Genomic DNA, 17,105 nt, shown 5'->3' with positions numbered 1-17,105 from the left:
AGAGGTTGTCCACAGAAAGGACTCATTGTCCCAGCATGCCCTGCGCCTCAGCCCGCGCGCTCTCAGCTTCTCGCTCGCCCGCCCGCTCCCTTGCTTGCTCGCGCTTTTGCTCGCGCTCTTCTCGCAAATCGAAGGCGCTCTGACCACAGCCTGTGGCTAGGAAGGGAGACCGAGGCGGCGGGTGAGAGGAACGAGGCTGCAGTGGTGGTGGCGGCGGGAAGATGTCGGGTGAGGACGAGCAGCAGGAGCAAACTATCGCCGAGGACCTGGTCGTGACCAAGTATAAGATGGGGGGCGACATCGCCAACCGTGAGTGCGGCCTCAGGGGTCCGGGTTCTGGGCTGAGGGAGAGAGGCTAGGGGGCGGCACTAGGCTGGCCCGGGAGCTGCTGAGCGGTGGGGTCATGCCGAGTGAGCTACTGAGGGCACCGCGCCGGTCCGCTGAGGGTGGCGCGGTCCGCTGGTGGTGGGAAGACCGTGTCGCGTCTGGGACCTGAGCGTCCAGGCCTGGGTTGTTGTCTGGAGGTGCGGGCGGACGACGGTGAAGAGCTCAGAATAGGGTACCTGGCCGGCGCGAACCTTAGGCCGTTGCTAAGGAGGCAAGGCGCATCTTCTGCTCACCCTTTCGTTTGGATACCTGCCTCCTCTAATTTTGGCAGCGGCGAGGCCACCTCGAAAAGGAAGCACCTAGCTGTTGGCAACGGAAGAGCCCCTCTATTTTGTCGCGGCTCCCGGGCGTCAGGAGCCAAGCCGGCACATGTTGCCGGGTCCCTTTGCAGATCTCCAGCTGCCTTCCTCCTGCCGTCGCTGACACAAGCTTCCCTAACACGTGCTTTGCTTAAGTCTTTCGTTCTTTACTTCAGCTCTTTCCCTTTGGGGGGCCCCCTTCCTCTCCTGGGCCAGCTGAGGGACCGTTGGGGGGCACTCACGGAGCTCCTGACACCCTCTTGGACGTATATCTGGCATTTTCTTGAAGTTGCTCATTATTGTCTTCAGTCTGTGCAGGTAGCCTTAGTTAGCCTTCAACTTTGATTGATCTCAGGCGCTTGACAACTCTAGGAGTGTTTCTGAGGTCTTCACCCCAGCTGGGCAAACTTGTGAATAATACTGGAACGCTGATCTTAGGATCTCAGAAGTCATCCTTATTAGGACTACTCGGACTTTCTCAGCAGCTGCCTGCTACTGTAGACAAATGTCTCACTTTCTATTTTCTCTATTTCCAAATCACCTTCCCAATTTCAAACCCAGTCCAGGGGACAGAAAGTGCTTATCTGTAGGCTTTTAAGTGTTTTTGACAGTAGAGATAGGTTTTAGGGTGCCTCTGGTCCTACATGTAAAAACCTGAGTTTCTGGCTCCAAAGAATTACCAAAACTTAGATCAAACAAATCAAACCTGAAGTTCAGGATGGGACATGGAGATGCTTTATCACATAATGGACATTTAGTATAGTACCCCTATTTTTGGCATATTTTGTATATAATATTAGTGATTTGAATCAGAAAAAAAATTTTCCTCTTGAAGTTTATAACTTCTGGGGTCCTTGTGATTACAATTACAAGTTTGAAACTCTTTTGGGTCACATACCTTAGATTAAGTCCCCTTGGCTTATATACTTGTGCGGAAATAAGTCTACATAAATTGAATTATTAACAACTAATTGGTTGTCTGAGAAGGGAGTAGGTAGCATTTCACAGTTCAGCAGCTTTGAGTCAGCAGTTCTGTGCCTACTTTCCTGTTGTTCCTGATACCTCTGAATGTCTTCTGGTTGCTTTGCGTGTATATGAGATACCTTCGTGAGGTTCCCTTTGAAGTTCATAATTCTGTCCTACCACATTACAAGTATCTTTGGCAAGTCTTCCTTGCCCAGGGAGACATTGTATATACCCAGCTGTCATGCATAAGGAAGGGATGGGAATGTTGACTTCTTTATTTTAGGAGAGGAAGGTAGAAATTTAGAGGTTACAGGTCAGTACATTCCAAAAGATAAAATATGTTCCTTCAGCCTTAGGGTAATGTCATTAGGGAGTATCAGAAACTCTGGAACCAACTTCTAGGTGTTGTTTAGATTGTTCGTTCTTTCTTTCTTTCTTTCTTCTTTCTTTCCTTCTTTCTAGAAAAGAAGGCCTTTTAAAAAAATTTTGTTTTATTTATTTTTAGAAGGAGAGGAAGGGAGGCAGAAAGAGAGGGAGAGAAACATCAATGTGTGGTTGCCTCTCACATGGCCCCCACTGGGGACCTAGCCTGCAACCCAGGCATGTGCCCTGACTGGGAATCAAACTGGCAACCCTTTGGTTGGCAGCCTGTGCTCAATCCACTGAGCTATACCACCCAGGGCTGCTTAGATTGTAATTTAGACAACACATGTGGGACTGACATGGTGGGATTCTGCCCCCAGGGGTTCTTCGGTCTTTGGTGGAAGCATCCTGCTCAGGTGTGTCGGTACTGAGCCTGTGTGAGAAAGGTGATGCCATGATTATGGAAGAGACAGGAAAAATTTTCAAGAAAGAAAAAGAAATGAAGAAAGGTAAGAAAATCAACTTCCCACTAATTTCCCAAGTTCGACCCTTATTCAATCCTGTTTGTTTGTCATAATGATGTAACTCTCACCCCACCTCTGGTTGAGATATTTGGAGTAACAAGTGGGTTACGAGACAGTTTCCCACCTAATGCAAACTGATTAAACTTAGGCAAGACCTTAAAGATGATCCTTCAACTTTTCTGAGGGCAGCAGGGCTCAAAGAGAGCAAGGCAGTAAGGCCGATGATCCTCTCTTTGCAGGTATTGCCTTTCCCACCAGCATTTCAGTAAATAACTGTGTATGTCACTTCTCCCCTTTGAAGAGCGACCAAGACTATATTCTTAAGGAAGGTGACTTGGTAAAAATGTAAGTTTAAATCATTTTAGAGCGCTTGTCTTTTTCCTAAGCATTTACATAGTCCCAGTTGTTAATGCTATATATTCTTCTCTTACTTTTCAGTGACCTTGGGGTCCACGTGGATGGTTTCATCGCTAATGTGGCTCACACTTTTGTGGTTGGTGTAGCTCAGGTAGATGGTCTTGCTTGAATTTTATGCAGCCTGTGGGGAAGGGGGAGGGTCAGCAATACTACTGATTGTTTCTTATCCCCACCCTCTAACACCACATAAGTTTCAAGAGTATATAGAAAAATAAAAGGTAAAAGGGGTATTTTCTCTCTTGCTCATTGGCTGGCCTTACTTAGTGGGCACACAGATAGTAACTGAATAACCAGCTGAGACCTTTCCAGGAAGGCACTGATTATATTTCCTTATCTACAGGGCACCCAAGTAACAGGGAGGAAAGCAGATGTCATCAAGGCAGCTCACCTTTGTGCCGAAGCTGCCCTACGCCTGGTCAAACCTGGAAACCAGGTGAGCTATTTAGTCCAACTCCAAAACTCGATGGAACCCAAAATACACTAAACACTTACACTGTACATCTATAGCTATTGTATATTAACTTTCAGCTTTTCTCATAGCCTTTTATAAAACAAATAGCCTTTTATTTTTTTAAAGATTTTATTTATTTATTTTTAGAGAGAGGGGAAGGGAGGGAGAATGAGAGGGAGAGAAACATTGATGTGCAAGAGAAATATAGATTGGTTGCCTCTTGCACACCCCCAACTGGGGACCTGGCCACAGCCCTTCAGTTCACAGGCCAGCACTCAATCCACTGAGCCACATCAGCCAGGGCTAAAACGAATAGCATTTTAAAATTAACTGCCTCATAGGATGAGAATTCTGTAAGAGAAAACACAGGAACTAAAGAGCTTAATAATAAATAGCAGCCCCTGAGTGCCTACCATACATAGTTCCGTGTTTGCTATGTGGGGATATATGGAACCTACAGAGATCCTTCCTTTTTCTTGTTTTTGATGTGTGTCCCTGAAAATAATTTGAGATAGATAGCTTATAATAAAGTACAGATATGGTTTTTTTATTATTTTATTTATTTTTAGAGAGAGAAAAAGGAAGGGAGAAAAACATCAGTGTGTTTGCCTCTCACGTGCCCCCTACTGGGGACCTGGCCCGCAACCCTGGCATGGTTCGCAGGCCTGTGCTCAATCCACTGAGCCACACCAGCCAGAGCAAGTACAGGTATATTTTAAAACTCAATTTTAAAAGATTATAATACAGTAATAGTGCTGGTAAACTGGTGACAAAGGAAAGCTATTGCTCTGTATCTTGCAAGACAATATTGGGAAGCCCAGGGATCATGAACTTCTCACGAATTAATACAATTTAGTATGTTAAACTATGAGTGGAGATATTTTTTCTTTTTAATTTTATTGATTTTAGAGAAAAACATTTTGTTTGTTTGTTTGTTTGTTGCTATTCCACTATTTATGCATTCACTGGTTGATTCTATATGTGTCCTAACTGGGGATAGAAGCCATAACCCTGGTGTACCAAGACAATGCTCTAACCAACCAAGCTGCCCTGCCAGGGGAGACATTTTTCTAACACTTGAGTTTCCAGAGATCTGTTTGATATCTAAAGTATTATCTTTTGTCTTGCTCCCTTTTTGTACTTTCTTGTTCTTCATGCTTTTAATCAATTTGTAATTCATCCCCATTATTACTTAGTTGCATAATTTTCATTTAAACCTCTTAGTTTTCTTATAATGATGTCTACTTCATAGAGCTGTTAAGCACTTTGAACAGTACCTGGCACAGTAAATACTTATGTTAACTAGTAATTATTTATATTTGTGTATGTAAATATTGAGTACCTTCACTGGAAGGTAGTTTTGTCTAGCTATGACATCAGACTTTCTGGGTTCTTGCCCTGTTGCCACCTCTTACTAGTTAAAAATCAGTTCAAATTTCCTCATCTGTAAAATAGGAAAAGTAAAATTGTGCCTTATTTTTACAGGGTTTTTCTGATGATTGAGATGATCCATGTAGTGACTATGACAGTACCTAGCACATATTTTAATAATATTAGCTGGGATTAGTTATTCACTCTTCTTTTTGTCTAAGAACTATAGCTTAGGTAAGGATCAGATCACCTTTGAAAGAAGTAAGAGGAAAATAAGAGTCTCCTGTCCCTTCTCAACAGATTAGAATGTCATTTATAATGGAATAAACACAGAACTTCTCATCATAAAACCTGGGTTTATACCAGATTCTTTGTTGTGTTGTTTTATTTTTAATTTATTGATTCATTTGATAGACATCAATTTGTAGTTCCACTTATTTATGTATTCATTGGTTGGTTCTTTTTTTCTGTTTTTTAAAATTATATATTTCTAGAGAGAGGGGAAGGGAGGGAGAGAAGCATCAGTGTGTGGTTGCCTCTTGCACACCCCCTACTGGGGATTTGGCCTGCAGCCCAGGCATGTGTCCCGGATTGGGAGTCCAACCAGTGACCCTTTGGCCCATAGACTGGCTCCCAACCCACTGAGCCACACCATCCAGGGTCATTGGTTGGTTCTTGTATGTGCTCTGACCAGGGATTGAACCTGCAACTTTGACATATCGGGGTAACGCTCTAATCAACTGAGCTATCCAACCAGGACTATACCAAGTTCATTCTGTTCTCTAGTTTAATCCCGGACAAATCATTTAAACTTTCTGAGCCTCAGTGTCCTCATCATCTAGATTGGGATATAGAAGTACCCTACTTATCTTCCAGAATTGCTGTCTAGACCATCTTTGTGAAAGCCCTTTGTAAAAGGATATGCAATTGTAAGGTATGTTTAGGTTGTAGGGACTGATAGGACTATGACATGAAAAAACAGAGTCCTTGTACTTTATGGGAATATTAGAACTCTCAGTTCTTTTATGCTTCTTATTCACATGGTAGAGAATTTATTAGCCCCTAATATCTCACTTTTTATTTGATCTTGTACTTCTAGAACACACAAGTGACGGAAGCCTGGAACAAAGTTGCCCACTCATTTAACTGCACACCAATAGAAGGTGAGACCTCAGATAACAGGGTTGAGGGTCTAAGTACCTAGTGATTTAGAAGAATTAAGGCCTTCTCCTCCCTTAAGGGTCCATCCTGGCTCTAGTACAGTCTAAGCCAAAGACGTCAGTGCCGTCCATTTCCATAGCCAGTTACCTTTCTCTCACTTCCCGCCCCATCAAACTACTTAGGTGGGCGGATTTGGAAACCTGTTGGGATTCTAGATAGCTGGTACCACAGGCTTTGTCCTCTCTACAGGTATGCTGTCACACCAGTTGAAGCAGCATGTCATTGATGGAGAGAAAACCATTATCCAGAATCCCACAGACCAGCAGAAGTAAGTGCCAATCCTACCCTTCACCTTCCACCATACCAGACTAGTGATGAATTTTTTTTTTGTACTTCCAGCCTAATTTTGTTCACTTTCTACTCCAAATCAGGAACTACTTACTGCTCCTTATGGTTCCCTTTTTCTTCCTTTTAGGAAGGACCACGAAAAAGCTGAATTTGAGGTACATGAAGTATATGCTGTGGATGTTCTCGTCAGCTCAGGAGAGGGCAAGGTGAGGAGTGTTTACCAGAGCTAGCAAAGAGGGCTGACTGAGGGTGTGTTCCAAGAACACCAGAACAAATGTGACCTAACTTACTCTTTTAGGCCAAGGATGCAGGGCAGAGAACCACCATTTATAAACGAGATCCTTCTAAACAATATGGCCTGAAAATGAAAACTTCACGTGCCTTCTTCAGTGAAGTTGAAAGACGTTTTGATGCCATGCCATTTACTTTAAGGTATACTGCACTTAATAAGGACAGGACTTGGAACTAGTGTGAGTCATAGACTACACACCCAGGAACACTGTTCCTTCCTCCACCCCTCCCTCTCTCTCTCCCCTCCTGCCTAGACTTGTAATTCCAGCCTGCATGCAAGGGTTCTCTTATGCTCCCCATATCCCTCATTGAGGGGAATGTGAAAGAGCAGTTCTAACCATGATTTTTGCCTGAGGGTAGGAGCTATTTAAAAACATGAGCAAAATGGTAAGACTTGATATGGAGTTAAGGATACCTGAATTTGTCTTCTACCAGAGCATTTGAAGATGAGAAGAAGGCCCGGATGGGTGTGGTGGAGTGCGCCAAACATGAATTGCTACAACCATTTAATGTTCTCTATGAGAAGGAGGGTAAGTTCTAAAACAAGAGTTTCACTTTGGAACTGGGTATATGATTCCTTCCTTTCTCCCTATATGTTATAGAAAAAGTATAACAAGGGAACATTTTATCAAAACACTTCTCTCTTCCATAGGTGAATTTGTTGCCCAGTTTAAATTTACAGTTCTGCTCATGCCCAATGGCCCCATGCGGATAACCAGTGGTCCCTTTGATCCTGACCTTTACAAGTCTGAGATGGAGGTCCAGGATGCAGAACTAAAGGTTAGTATGGGCTGGGAAGTGGTGAGCACGTGGAACCTGTCCTGGAAGTGAGGATTAAATGTCAGCAAAGTCCTGAAAAGAGCTACAGTTTTGAAGTGAGATTGTTTCTTCCAAGTTCTTCAAAATTTGTTTTCCTTCTTATTGTCCAGGCCCTCCTCCAGAGTTCTGCAAGTCGGAAAACCCAGAAAAAGAAAAAAAAGAAGGTGTGTTATTATCCTTCTTTGGCGGGATCAGTCTGATCCCTCTTCTACTTTCCTGGGTTGTGGTGTGGTATAGATTTTTGTATGTCTTCGTTTCCCCTCTTCTCAGCCCTGACCTAGAGAATTAAGAGTATTTTTGTCCTTGGTTCCCCAAACAGTACCACAAGGAAACTTGACAGTCTTCTCCCTCTTTTTTCCTTGAATATAGGCCTCCAAGACTGCAGAGAATGCCACCAGTGGAGAAACATTAGAAGAGAATGAAGCTGGAGACTGAGGTGGGGCCCATCTCCCCAGCTTGCCGCTCCTGCCTCATCCCCTTTCCACCACAGCCCAGGCTCTGAAGTGCAGTTCGTCTTCACCCAGGACCGCCAGCAGAGCAGGGTGTCTCCCTGCCCCCCCATCCCAGTCTCCCGACCCAACCCCTTCCAACAACAACCAGCTCCAACTGACTCTGGTCTTGGGAGGCCAAGCTTCCCAGCCACTGAAGACTACTTTAACTAGAAAAGAGAAATTCAGTAATAAAATCAGGAGTCAAAATCCATCGTCTTCAAGCCCCTCTTTCTAGCCTTTTTCTACCACTCTCTGCTTGGTCGAGGTTTATGGCCCTACAACAGAACAGGGAGGAGGCTAAAGGAGCCACCACCACTAAAAATTCAGCTGAAATTTTTTTATACACTCTGGTATCAGCATTTTCCCATCTGTTGGGGCTTGTTCCTCTCTTTTCCCACTCTTCCCAAGTATTTTATCTGGCCTCAAAGTAGAGAGGAACTGTTCTTCAGATTTGTTTTTATTCACGTGGTAGATTCCTTTTTTGATCCAGGCTGTCTGGTCAGGCCGCTCCCTTTTTTAGGAGCTGGAGCCTGCACTTAACAAGGGATTCTCATCTACGAAATGATCCTCATTTGTAAGTCTTTTTAGTCATTTTTGTTCTGCAGGACTTTTTACAGCTCTCCCCCTCCTCCCCAAAGCTGTAAAGGAGGAACTTATTTCAACCAGTCCATTTCTTTGGAGTCACTGGGGTCTTCCCTTGCTCCATCTTAAAAACCTGAGCTGGAAGCTCAACTGTGGTTTTGTTCTTTTTTGAAGTATTTTGATCTCCCTCCCTTGAGAGAAAGACCAGAAACCAGAGGAGCAGACTGAAGAGACAACTCCTGGCTTTCTAAAGCTGTGGACTTGAATTGGGTGAATTGCTAGGGGTTTGGAGAGAGAGGTGACGAATTTCATTCAGTACCTCTGGCATGCTGTCATGCTGTCCCAGGGAACCAGGGCTCCTGCTAACTTATGAGGTTTTTAAACATTGAAAATGACATGGTGTTAAAATAAATTTGGATTTGCTCATAATCATGTGCCTTTGCTGCTCTTATTTGGTGGGTTAGTTGAAGTGATCATTTGGAGTTGTTTTTCCATGAGCTATATTCTCTCTAAAACAAGGAATATTTATTTCCCCAACCCAAAGAGAAATCCTAGACAGTAAATTTTCTATGGGGGCTTGATTTAATTTTCTAAAGTAAAAACATCAACCTTGCTGCTGACATTTTGTTCAGGACTAACACATTTAATGTGTACTGTGAAATACACAGTTCTGTTCAGAAGATACCCAGCCATGTAATACAGAAAACAGACATTTACTGAAAAAGACACAAACCTACAAAGGACAATGAGACCTCTGTCCTCTTCAAAGTCGGTACCTTGGGACTTCATACACTTCCAGTTGCCATCAGTTGCCCTGTCATATTTTCCTGAATCTCAATGATGGTCTGAAATCTCTTCCCTTTCAAAGGTGATTTTAATTTTAGGAAAAGCCAGCAGTTGCAGGGTGCCAAATCTGGGCTGTAGGGGGGCGTTGAGTCACCTGTGTGACTTGATGTTTCTCCAAAATACCCTGCACCATAGGTGATGCATGAGCAGGCATGTTGTCCTTATGAAGCTACTAATCACCAGTTGCCCATAGTTGTAGCCTTCTGAATCCTCTGAATGGTTTTGGCAGAGGAATGTTCAAGCTTAACACAAAATTTATTGCAGATTCATAGCTCCACCTGTTCTACCAGTCAGTTTGAATGCTAGGGCCACACGATACACATGCTCACTCAAAGGTGTCTACTGCCCCTACTGACTAGTACAATGAAGTTGTCACTGTTCACACATGCACATTCCAGTCCATTCTCCTTGGCTGCCAGGTTATATTGATGTCTTACAAACCACTCTTGTTATATTAACAATGGGTGGACTTTTCCTGGACAGACCTCGTAAAACTCTGCAAGTGTTTATCTTGACTTAGGAAGCCAGGAAGGATGCCTTTAGTGTTATGATATTTTTCTGGGCCAGCCTAAAATAATTTACTAGATTTGAGCATCTTACATATGAGACATGCTGACCTAGAAATACCACAGTGAAGAAAACAGCTCTTCATAAGAGCTTATAGACTGGGCAATCAACAGATAAAAATACTAGTTGACTTGATAAATAATTCTGCTACGGCTTTCACTTTTATCTTCAAAAACTTTATTATGATGATGAAAATACTAGAACTGCTTAAACATTTAATACAAGGTTCCCAAGTTTTAAAAACCTTGTTTTAATAGAGTTAAAAGAGTGATGTGTTACTGTGTAAGTTACAAAGGGAAACCACCAAAAAAGAAGGGATTACAAATCAGTGAGTGAGGTGAAGTCTGGTTAAGGATTCCTTTCCATTCTTCACAACTAACTAGCCAAATCTTTACTTACCTGTTTACCAGGTGCTTCTGACCGGTCATACCCCGATACTGGTAAATTCTTTATCATACCAAATACCATTCTTGGCTCTAGATAAGACAGCCATCTTCCCCTCTCCATTGGTAGGGAAATTCATTGAATCACTTTCTGAACAAGATGCATGTGGCAAACAATCTAATTACATTCTGCCTCAGGCAAAGGGGAAGATCACTGCTGGCTAGGAAAGTTTATCTTGACAATCCAACTTTACATACCCTCCCACGTCCTGTAACCTTAAGACCTCTGGATGTTCTGAAACAGTCTCCCTGCAGCAATTTAGTGTAAAAAATAAGGCAAAGCAGTAAACAAATTAGGAATTTTTCCACAGTACGCACCTATTCATAATAAAATGGAGGGTGTCGCCAGGAAACTGCAACTCCCATGAAGCAATGAGAGGGAAGGCGGAAGTCGCTATCCTTTGCTCGCCTACTCCTCCAGGTGTCATATTGGAAATAGGTGCTCACGTTTAAGTAACACAGTGCCCTCATAACAAAACTGGGGGTGGGGGATTTTGTAACTCAAATTCACAATACACTTTTCCAAGAAAAGTAAATCACTTTTGTGAATCAGTTTTGTCTGGCACCGGAAGCCACTGTTACTCCCCTGGAGGTAGGGCCAAGCTGCGGAAGTGACGACAATGGACGCTCCCTTAAATACCCGTAGGCGGGCAATTGGCCTTCTCTCGGCCTTAACGCCATCTTCTTAGGTGGGTGATGTTTGTGGCCCGTGTGTGGATTCCGCGTACAATCCATTAACATCTAGCGTCTGCACTTACCATCATCACAGCAAACTAACTGTAGCCTTTTTCTTTTTACCCGTAGAAACCTCTGCGCCATGAGAGCCAAGGTAAGCAGTCTCCGACTGTAAGCTGAGCTGTAGGAGTTGAGGATTGGGGGTGGAGACCCAAGCAAGGGAAGTCCGCCATGGTTTCTGAACTGCTGGGTTCTCAAAACCGTACAAAAGCTAGTGATAGAGGAAGGATAACGTGGGGAGACGCAGAAAAGGTGGTTGGGTAAGTGTTGTGCGGAGAGAAGAGCGCACGCGGATCTCGGGGATTACTTGCGGGGGGGGCGGTTAGGAGGCTTTATTGATGTGATTACTGTGACTAAGCCCTCATATTTGGTCGACAACCTGCCTGGTTCTAACTGCTATTCTCCACATCCCTATTTAAAGTTATCACTAAAACCAATGGTCTTTTTTATTCTTTGTTTCTGGTTATGATCTGTTGGCAGTGGAGGAAGAAGCGAATGCGCAGGTATGTTAACCATTGCGGGCACCGGGGGCGGGAAATGAATGGAGTATGCCTTGGACGAAACTTCGGAGGAACATTTGGTTTAGAAATCTAAAGGAATAGGAGATTTAAAACGTTTTGAGCATTGAATTGTCAGGCCAAAATGTAGTGCTTGAACATTTCACAACTTTGTATTGTGCACACATTAAGGTGGACTACGCTGGCTTGAAGGAAGGGGGTGTATTCCTTTGTCTGCTTTTCAGGCTGAAGCGCAAAAGAAGAAAGATGAGGCAGAGGTCCAAGTAAACTGCTAGCTTGTGTACCCATGGAAGCCACAGGAGCAGAAATAAGGGAAGCCAGAGGCCAGGGACACTGGTACAAATTGTTCGACTGCATGCCTGCTATCGAGAACTTGTCGATGGATGTAGAACATAAAGTCTGATCTCCGCGACCACCTTTTGAGAGACCCACGCTGCTCTTACAACAATAGTCCCTTTTGGTCCTTTGCCCTGGACCTGTGACATTCTGGACTGGTTCTGTTATCATTTGTGGCTGAGTGTGTACAATAAATCATTTCTTCTTAGCTGAAGAAAACTGTCTGTTTCGTGGTTTTTATGGTTCCATTGGCTGGGGATTCTATCAGTACCGGGGGCCCTGTTACTACCCAATGTTGTAGATTGTGAAGTTACAAAGCCTACTCCAGGGGTGTGAACCCTGCCCCTACCCCACATTTGCTCCCCGGCCCTCAGACTAGTAGAAGTCTGGAGAACCAGGTGGTTCGCCAACAAAGCAAACGGTTATGCCCGCTCCCTTGTCTTCCCGGGCTACATTTGTGAGTCGCTTTCTGCAGGTTTACGTTGTGTTGGGTTGTCATGGTGACTCGCAAAGCTTGCTGGGAACTTCCTGCGTCTAGTACAGCAAGTATTAACACCATAGAGTATAGTTCCGGGTCTGGTGGCTAGAGCGTCGCTTCTTCCGCAGGAAGCGGAAGGGCTATTGGACAGGCGGCTCTTTGTCGAAGCTAGAGGACCGGCAGGCGGCAGCAGCAACTACGGCGGCGGCGGCAGGTGAGGGAGGCGGGAGACTTAGGTGGAGGCCGCGCCCGGAGGGGAGGAGTCGGGCCGGCCCAGTGGCCGAGCTCGGCTGGGCTACACAAGGCCCCCCAGGACTGAGCTGGCTCTTCTTCGTGACCTATGGCCGAGCCGCATTTCTAACTGACCTCGCTTCGCGAGCAAACGCCAGCTCCGTGACGTCACAGCCCTGTTCATCCCCTCAGCTTGATGTCACCTGGAGTCCCTCTCTCCGCTTCACTTCGTGCTCCCTTAGTGTCCTCTTCACCTAGCCCAGGGCTGAGCTCTGGTAGCACTGTACAGAATCTGCCAAGCTAGAAGATTTGCTGCAGGAAACTCCTAGGACTTTTTTTTTTCTTCGCAAACTCGGGTGTCACGAAGCTTCATAATCACCGCCCCCAAGTCTAGTCTGCCATTCCACTGCACTGTCAGTCGCTGCCTTTGCACAGCTCCCCATTTGGAGTTCCTAACCCCAACACTAGACCAGTCTGTGATACCCACATCCTCTTTCATCTTGAGGCAGGGCTTCCCCTCACCCTTTGTTCACTCCTCTGGTTATCCAACCCATCCTGGTAGGCTCTCCAAATTAGTTATATTTTTTACTCTTCTTACAACTTCTCCCTTTGACAGGTGAAGTTTAGTTGAAACCCTGAGGAAATCTTGATGTGCCCAGAGCTCTGGCCGTTTTGTCATACCTTTTTCGTGTAACAGTCACCCCATAGTCCTCCATTCTTACCCTTTCTCCCACCCAAGTATCTGTTTTTTTCCTGTTCAGAACCCAGCAGTGATGTGGAGGTGGAGACCCACAGGAGCCCCGGACTTCACCTGAGCTACCTCAGGTATCGAACAATCCTGGGAGAGTTGGGTGGGGCGGAATACCATATCAGATTTTCTGCACCTGGTGGGACTTGCAGTGTGGGGCAGGCTTGGATAGAGGGCATTTATTTTTCACCAGGTCACTTCCCTTTTAGTAAAAGTTTATATCTTCTCTTTTATCACTTTTTCTTGAGTGTTTCTATTTTTCTGGGACTACCTCCCTTTGGAGGAAGAGGACTCTCCTTTTTAAAAGATTCTCTTGTAACTCTGGCCTCTGGTCAGTTCATTTTAGCTAGATCTGAAGGCAAAGACAACGGGTGGGTGTTTAGAGATCAAGGCCCAAGAAATTGGAGTTTCCCTTACACTCAAGGAGAAACGATATGAAGTTTTCCTATTTGAACAGCAGGGGGAGCTTGAACACTGCCTAGGAAAGGTTTACCAGGTCAGACACGTGGTAGCTGGGACTCCAATCTTGTAGGGGGTGGGGTGAGGGCGGGCTAGAACCAGGGCAGTTGACTGACATTCCAGAGCTCTCTTGGGAAAGATGAGACTTAAAAAGCTTTTATAGAGTCTATAAATAAAGAAGATCTTTATGGGTGAGGAATGGTGTGGTTTGATGTCAGTGGTATCTTTTCATGGAGTGTTAGGAGGGGATAGAATGGGCAAAGTAAGGTCATTTGTTCCTCTGAAATTAACTCCTTCCTCCCGCCTTCATCATGGAACACATGGTTTTGTCCTTTGGGAGTCTCTAAGTGGAAGTTCCAGCTGTAGTACTTTTCCCCTGAAATGGAGGGGAAGGGGCTGACCATTGGGGTTGATTGTGGTGTTGAGCTGGCAGGGAATACTAAAATATGACAGGTTTAGGAACTGCCCTCAAGCTAGTGACACAAGTCTCTTCACCCAGGGTTTCCTGGGGTCTAGCAATATGATACTTTATAGTATCCCATTATCTACAGCTCTAGTAGCTTACCGGCCCGTCTTGGTCAAGATTCCCAGTCTCCTAGCCTATTCATATACTGCCAGTTTTAATTTCACTTCCACAACTTTAATAAGGTCAGTTCAGAAAGGAAAGTAAAATCCAGTACTACAGTATCCCTGCCCCCTCCTTGGCCTGCAGTCACTAGTGCGATGAGATGGCTTTGCCCCAGCTCCCTCCCTTCTCCATTAGCCAGGCAAGTGTGAATCATTCTGACTCAGACCAGGTGCACAAGGGCCAGGGCGGGACTTCTGACAAGCCAGCCAGTCTGGGCAGAATTCTCATTTCTTAGGTTCTCCATCTCCAAAGCTGTTACCCCACTGGCCTGCCTCTTGCTGGACTGCCTATCCTAAAGTCGGGAAGAGTGTGGCCTCTGGAGGACTCTTGTTTGACACAGTTCTCCTCTTTCCTAGTGGTCACCAAGGGTGGCAAGAAAAGGAAGAAAGCCCTGAGTTGGGTGGGACCAGGATGCCTGACCGGGACAGCTATGCCAACGGCACTGGGAGCAGCGGTGGAGGCCCTGGAAACGGTGGCAGCGAGGAGGCCAGTGGGACAGGGGCAGGCAGTGGCGGGGCCAGCTCAGATGCCATCTGTAGAGACTTCCTGAGGAATGTGTGCAAGCGAGGCAAGCGTTGCCGATATCGCCATCCAGACATGAGTGAGGTATCCAACTTGGGGGTGAGCAAAAATGAGTTCATCTTCTGCCATGACTTCCAGAACAAGGAGTGTAGTCGCCCAAACTGCCGATTCATCCATGGCTCCAAGGAGGATGAGGATGGCTATAAGAAGACAGGAGAGCTTCCCCCTAGGCTGAGGCAGAAAGTTGCAGCAGGCCTGGGCCTTTCTCCGGCTGACCTACCAAATGGCAAGGAGGAGGTTCCTATCTGCCGGGACTTTCTCAAAGGTGACTGCCAGAGAGGAGCAAAGTGCAAGTTCCGTCACCTACAACGGGATTTTGAATTTGATACTCGGGGTGGAGGAGGCACTGGTGGTGGGGGCTCAACAGGCCCAGTCCCCCCAGGACGACGTCATGATCTCTATGATATCTATGACCTCCCTGACAGGGGCTTTGAGGACCATGAGCCCGTCCCCAAGCGCCGGCGAGGTGGATGCTGCCCCCCAGATGGCCCCCATTTTGAATCATATGACTATAGCCTGGCTCCACCCCGAGGGGTAGAGTGCAGACTGCTAGAGGAGGAGAATGCCATGCTCAGGAAGCGGGTAGAGGAGCTAAAGAAGCAGGTCAGCAACCTTCTGGCTACCAATGAGGTACTCCTGGAACAAAATGCCCAGTTCCGCAATCAGGCCAAGGTCATGACCCTGAGCTCCACTGCACCAGCAACTGAGCAGACTCTGGCCCCCACTGTGGGTACTGTTGCCACTTTTAACCATGGCATTGCCCAGACTCATACTACGCTCAGTAGCCAGGCTCTACAGCCTCGGCCTGTGTCTCAGCAAGAACTGGTAGCCCCTGCTGGAGCTCCAGCTGCTCCCCCAACTAATGCTGCACCTCCTGCTGCTCCACCCCCCCCACCCCCACACTTGAACCCAGAGATTACACCACTATCAGCTGCTCTGGCTCAAACAATTGCCCAGGGAATGGCACCCCCACCTGTCTCCATGGCTCCTGTGGCTGTATCTGTGGCCCCTGTGGCCCCTGTGGCTGTATCGATGGCCCAACCCTTGGCAGGAATCACAATGAGCCACACCACTACTCCCATGGTGACTTACCCCATCGCTTCCCAGAGCATGCGTATTACAGCCATGCCACACTGATGGGGCTACTGGACACTCCCCTGGTATAGCCTCCCAGGGCTGGGATCCAGGGTCCTTACCCACCCACTTGCCTAGCCGTCCCAGGCCCTGTCTCAAGGGCTCATTCAAGAACTAGAACAAGAGACTGCAAAGGAGTTTGCTTCTGAGAAGGGGTTGTGCTGGTGGGTTTTCTCTCACCTCCTTTTGATGAGGGTTCTCTTGTCCATCTTCAAGTTTCACAGAGGGGGCTTGCATAGGAGTACAGACTGAAGCCAGCAGAGAGGAAGGACTGACTGAGGGACTATATGTCCCCTAATTGGAAGGTGGCAACATGCCTGGTCTTGTCCTCTCTTTTGCACAGCACAGGTTCCAGCACTGGCTTTGGAAAAAAAAAAAAAGTGCCCTGCCCAGAAGGAAAGCCAGGAAAGGTTGGGAAGTGGGTGGCCAGATGAGAAGGCCTGGTAGGAGCCTTCAGACAATTTGGGATGTAGTTGAGTTGGACAGTAACTACGCCTGGGCCTGTGGGAAGGCGGGGACCATAGTACTCCAGCCCAAAGATGAGGGGAGCTTTCATTACCTTGGCTTGGGCTGGAAATTCATAGGGCAGGGCCCACCACTTTCCAAAGAAATAAACAATTATTTTTAACAAATGGAGGCAGTGAGAACTTGCTTAGATATCCTGTGTGGAAGATGGGAGTAGTAAATAGATGTCATGCCAAAATGGGATCAAGACCCCACCTTCACAGAACTGGGATAAAGTTGGATGGAGACCACTGAAGAAGGGTAGGGACCCAGAACAAGACCAGATGAGACTTTGGGGAAGGCACTTTGTGGGATAAAAGCATTGGAACCACCTAGTCCAGTTTAAAAATAGCCCCATCTGTTCTAGTTTCTATCTGCATATACTATTCCCAGGTTGCTTTGGTAACCAGGGCTCCTAGGGTCATT

The 17,105-nt window shown here is 46.1% G+C and overlaps 2 protein-coding genes and 1 long non-coding RNA gene across 3 annotated transcripts; all 3 read left to right on the top strand.

The window, feature by feature from the left end:
* The first annotated feature begins 18 nt into the window (after positions 1-18).
* Positions 19-8,899, top strand: PA2G4 (proliferation-associated 2G4). The gene is made up of 13 exons (XM_028531832.2): positions 19-309; positions 2,396-2,524; positions 2,779-2,884; positions 2,978-3,047; positions 3,297-3,389; positions 5,878-5,941; positions 6,189-6,267; positions 6,415-6,493; positions 6,586-6,719; positions 7,014-7,108; positions 7,231-7,358; positions 7,508-7,561; positions 7,767-8,899. Exons 1-13 carry the CDS (start codon positions 222-224, stop codon positions 7,830-7,832), a joined length of 1,185 nt encoding a protein of 394 aa, XP_028387633.1. The 5' UTR covers positions 19-221; the 3' UTR covers positions 7,833-8,899.
* Positions 8,900-10,906: 2,007 nt separating this feature from the next.
* Positions 10,907-12,135, top strand: LOC114512976. The gene is made up of 4 exons (XR_003685825.2): positions 10,907-11,015; positions 11,131-11,155; positions 11,542-11,564; positions 11,804-12,135. It is a non-coding gene; the product is annotated as an uncharacterized LOC114512976 (long non-coding RNA).
* Positions 12,136-12,503: 368 nt separating this feature from the next.
* On the top strand, positions 12,504-16,807 carry ZC3H10 (zinc finger CCCH-type containing 10). Its single transcript, XM_028532220.2, has 3 exons — positions 12,504-12,607; positions 13,386-13,449; positions 14,816-16,807. The coding sequence occupies exon 3, from the start codon at positions 14,871-14,873 to the stop codon at positions 16,176-16,178; it is 1,308 nt and encodes a 435-aa protein (XP_028388021.1). The 5' UTR covers positions 12,504-12,607; positions 13,386-13,449; positions 14,816-14,870; the 3' UTR covers positions 16,179-16,807.
* The last annotated feature ends 298 nt before the right edge of the window (positions 16,808-17,105 follow it).

Source organism: Phyllostomus discolor, chromosome 2 (genome assembly GCF_004126475.2).
Source record: "Phyllostomus discolor isolate MPI-MPIP mPhyDis1 chromosome 2, mPhyDis1.pri.v3, whole genome shotgun sequence".
Classification (NCBI taxonomy): Eukaryota; Metazoa; Chordata; class Mammalia; order Chiroptera; family Phyllostomidae; genus Phyllostomus; species Phyllostomus discolor.
The sequence above is the reverse complement of the archived record's forward strand: the minus strand, read 5'-3'. Positions and strand labels throughout refer to the sequence as shown.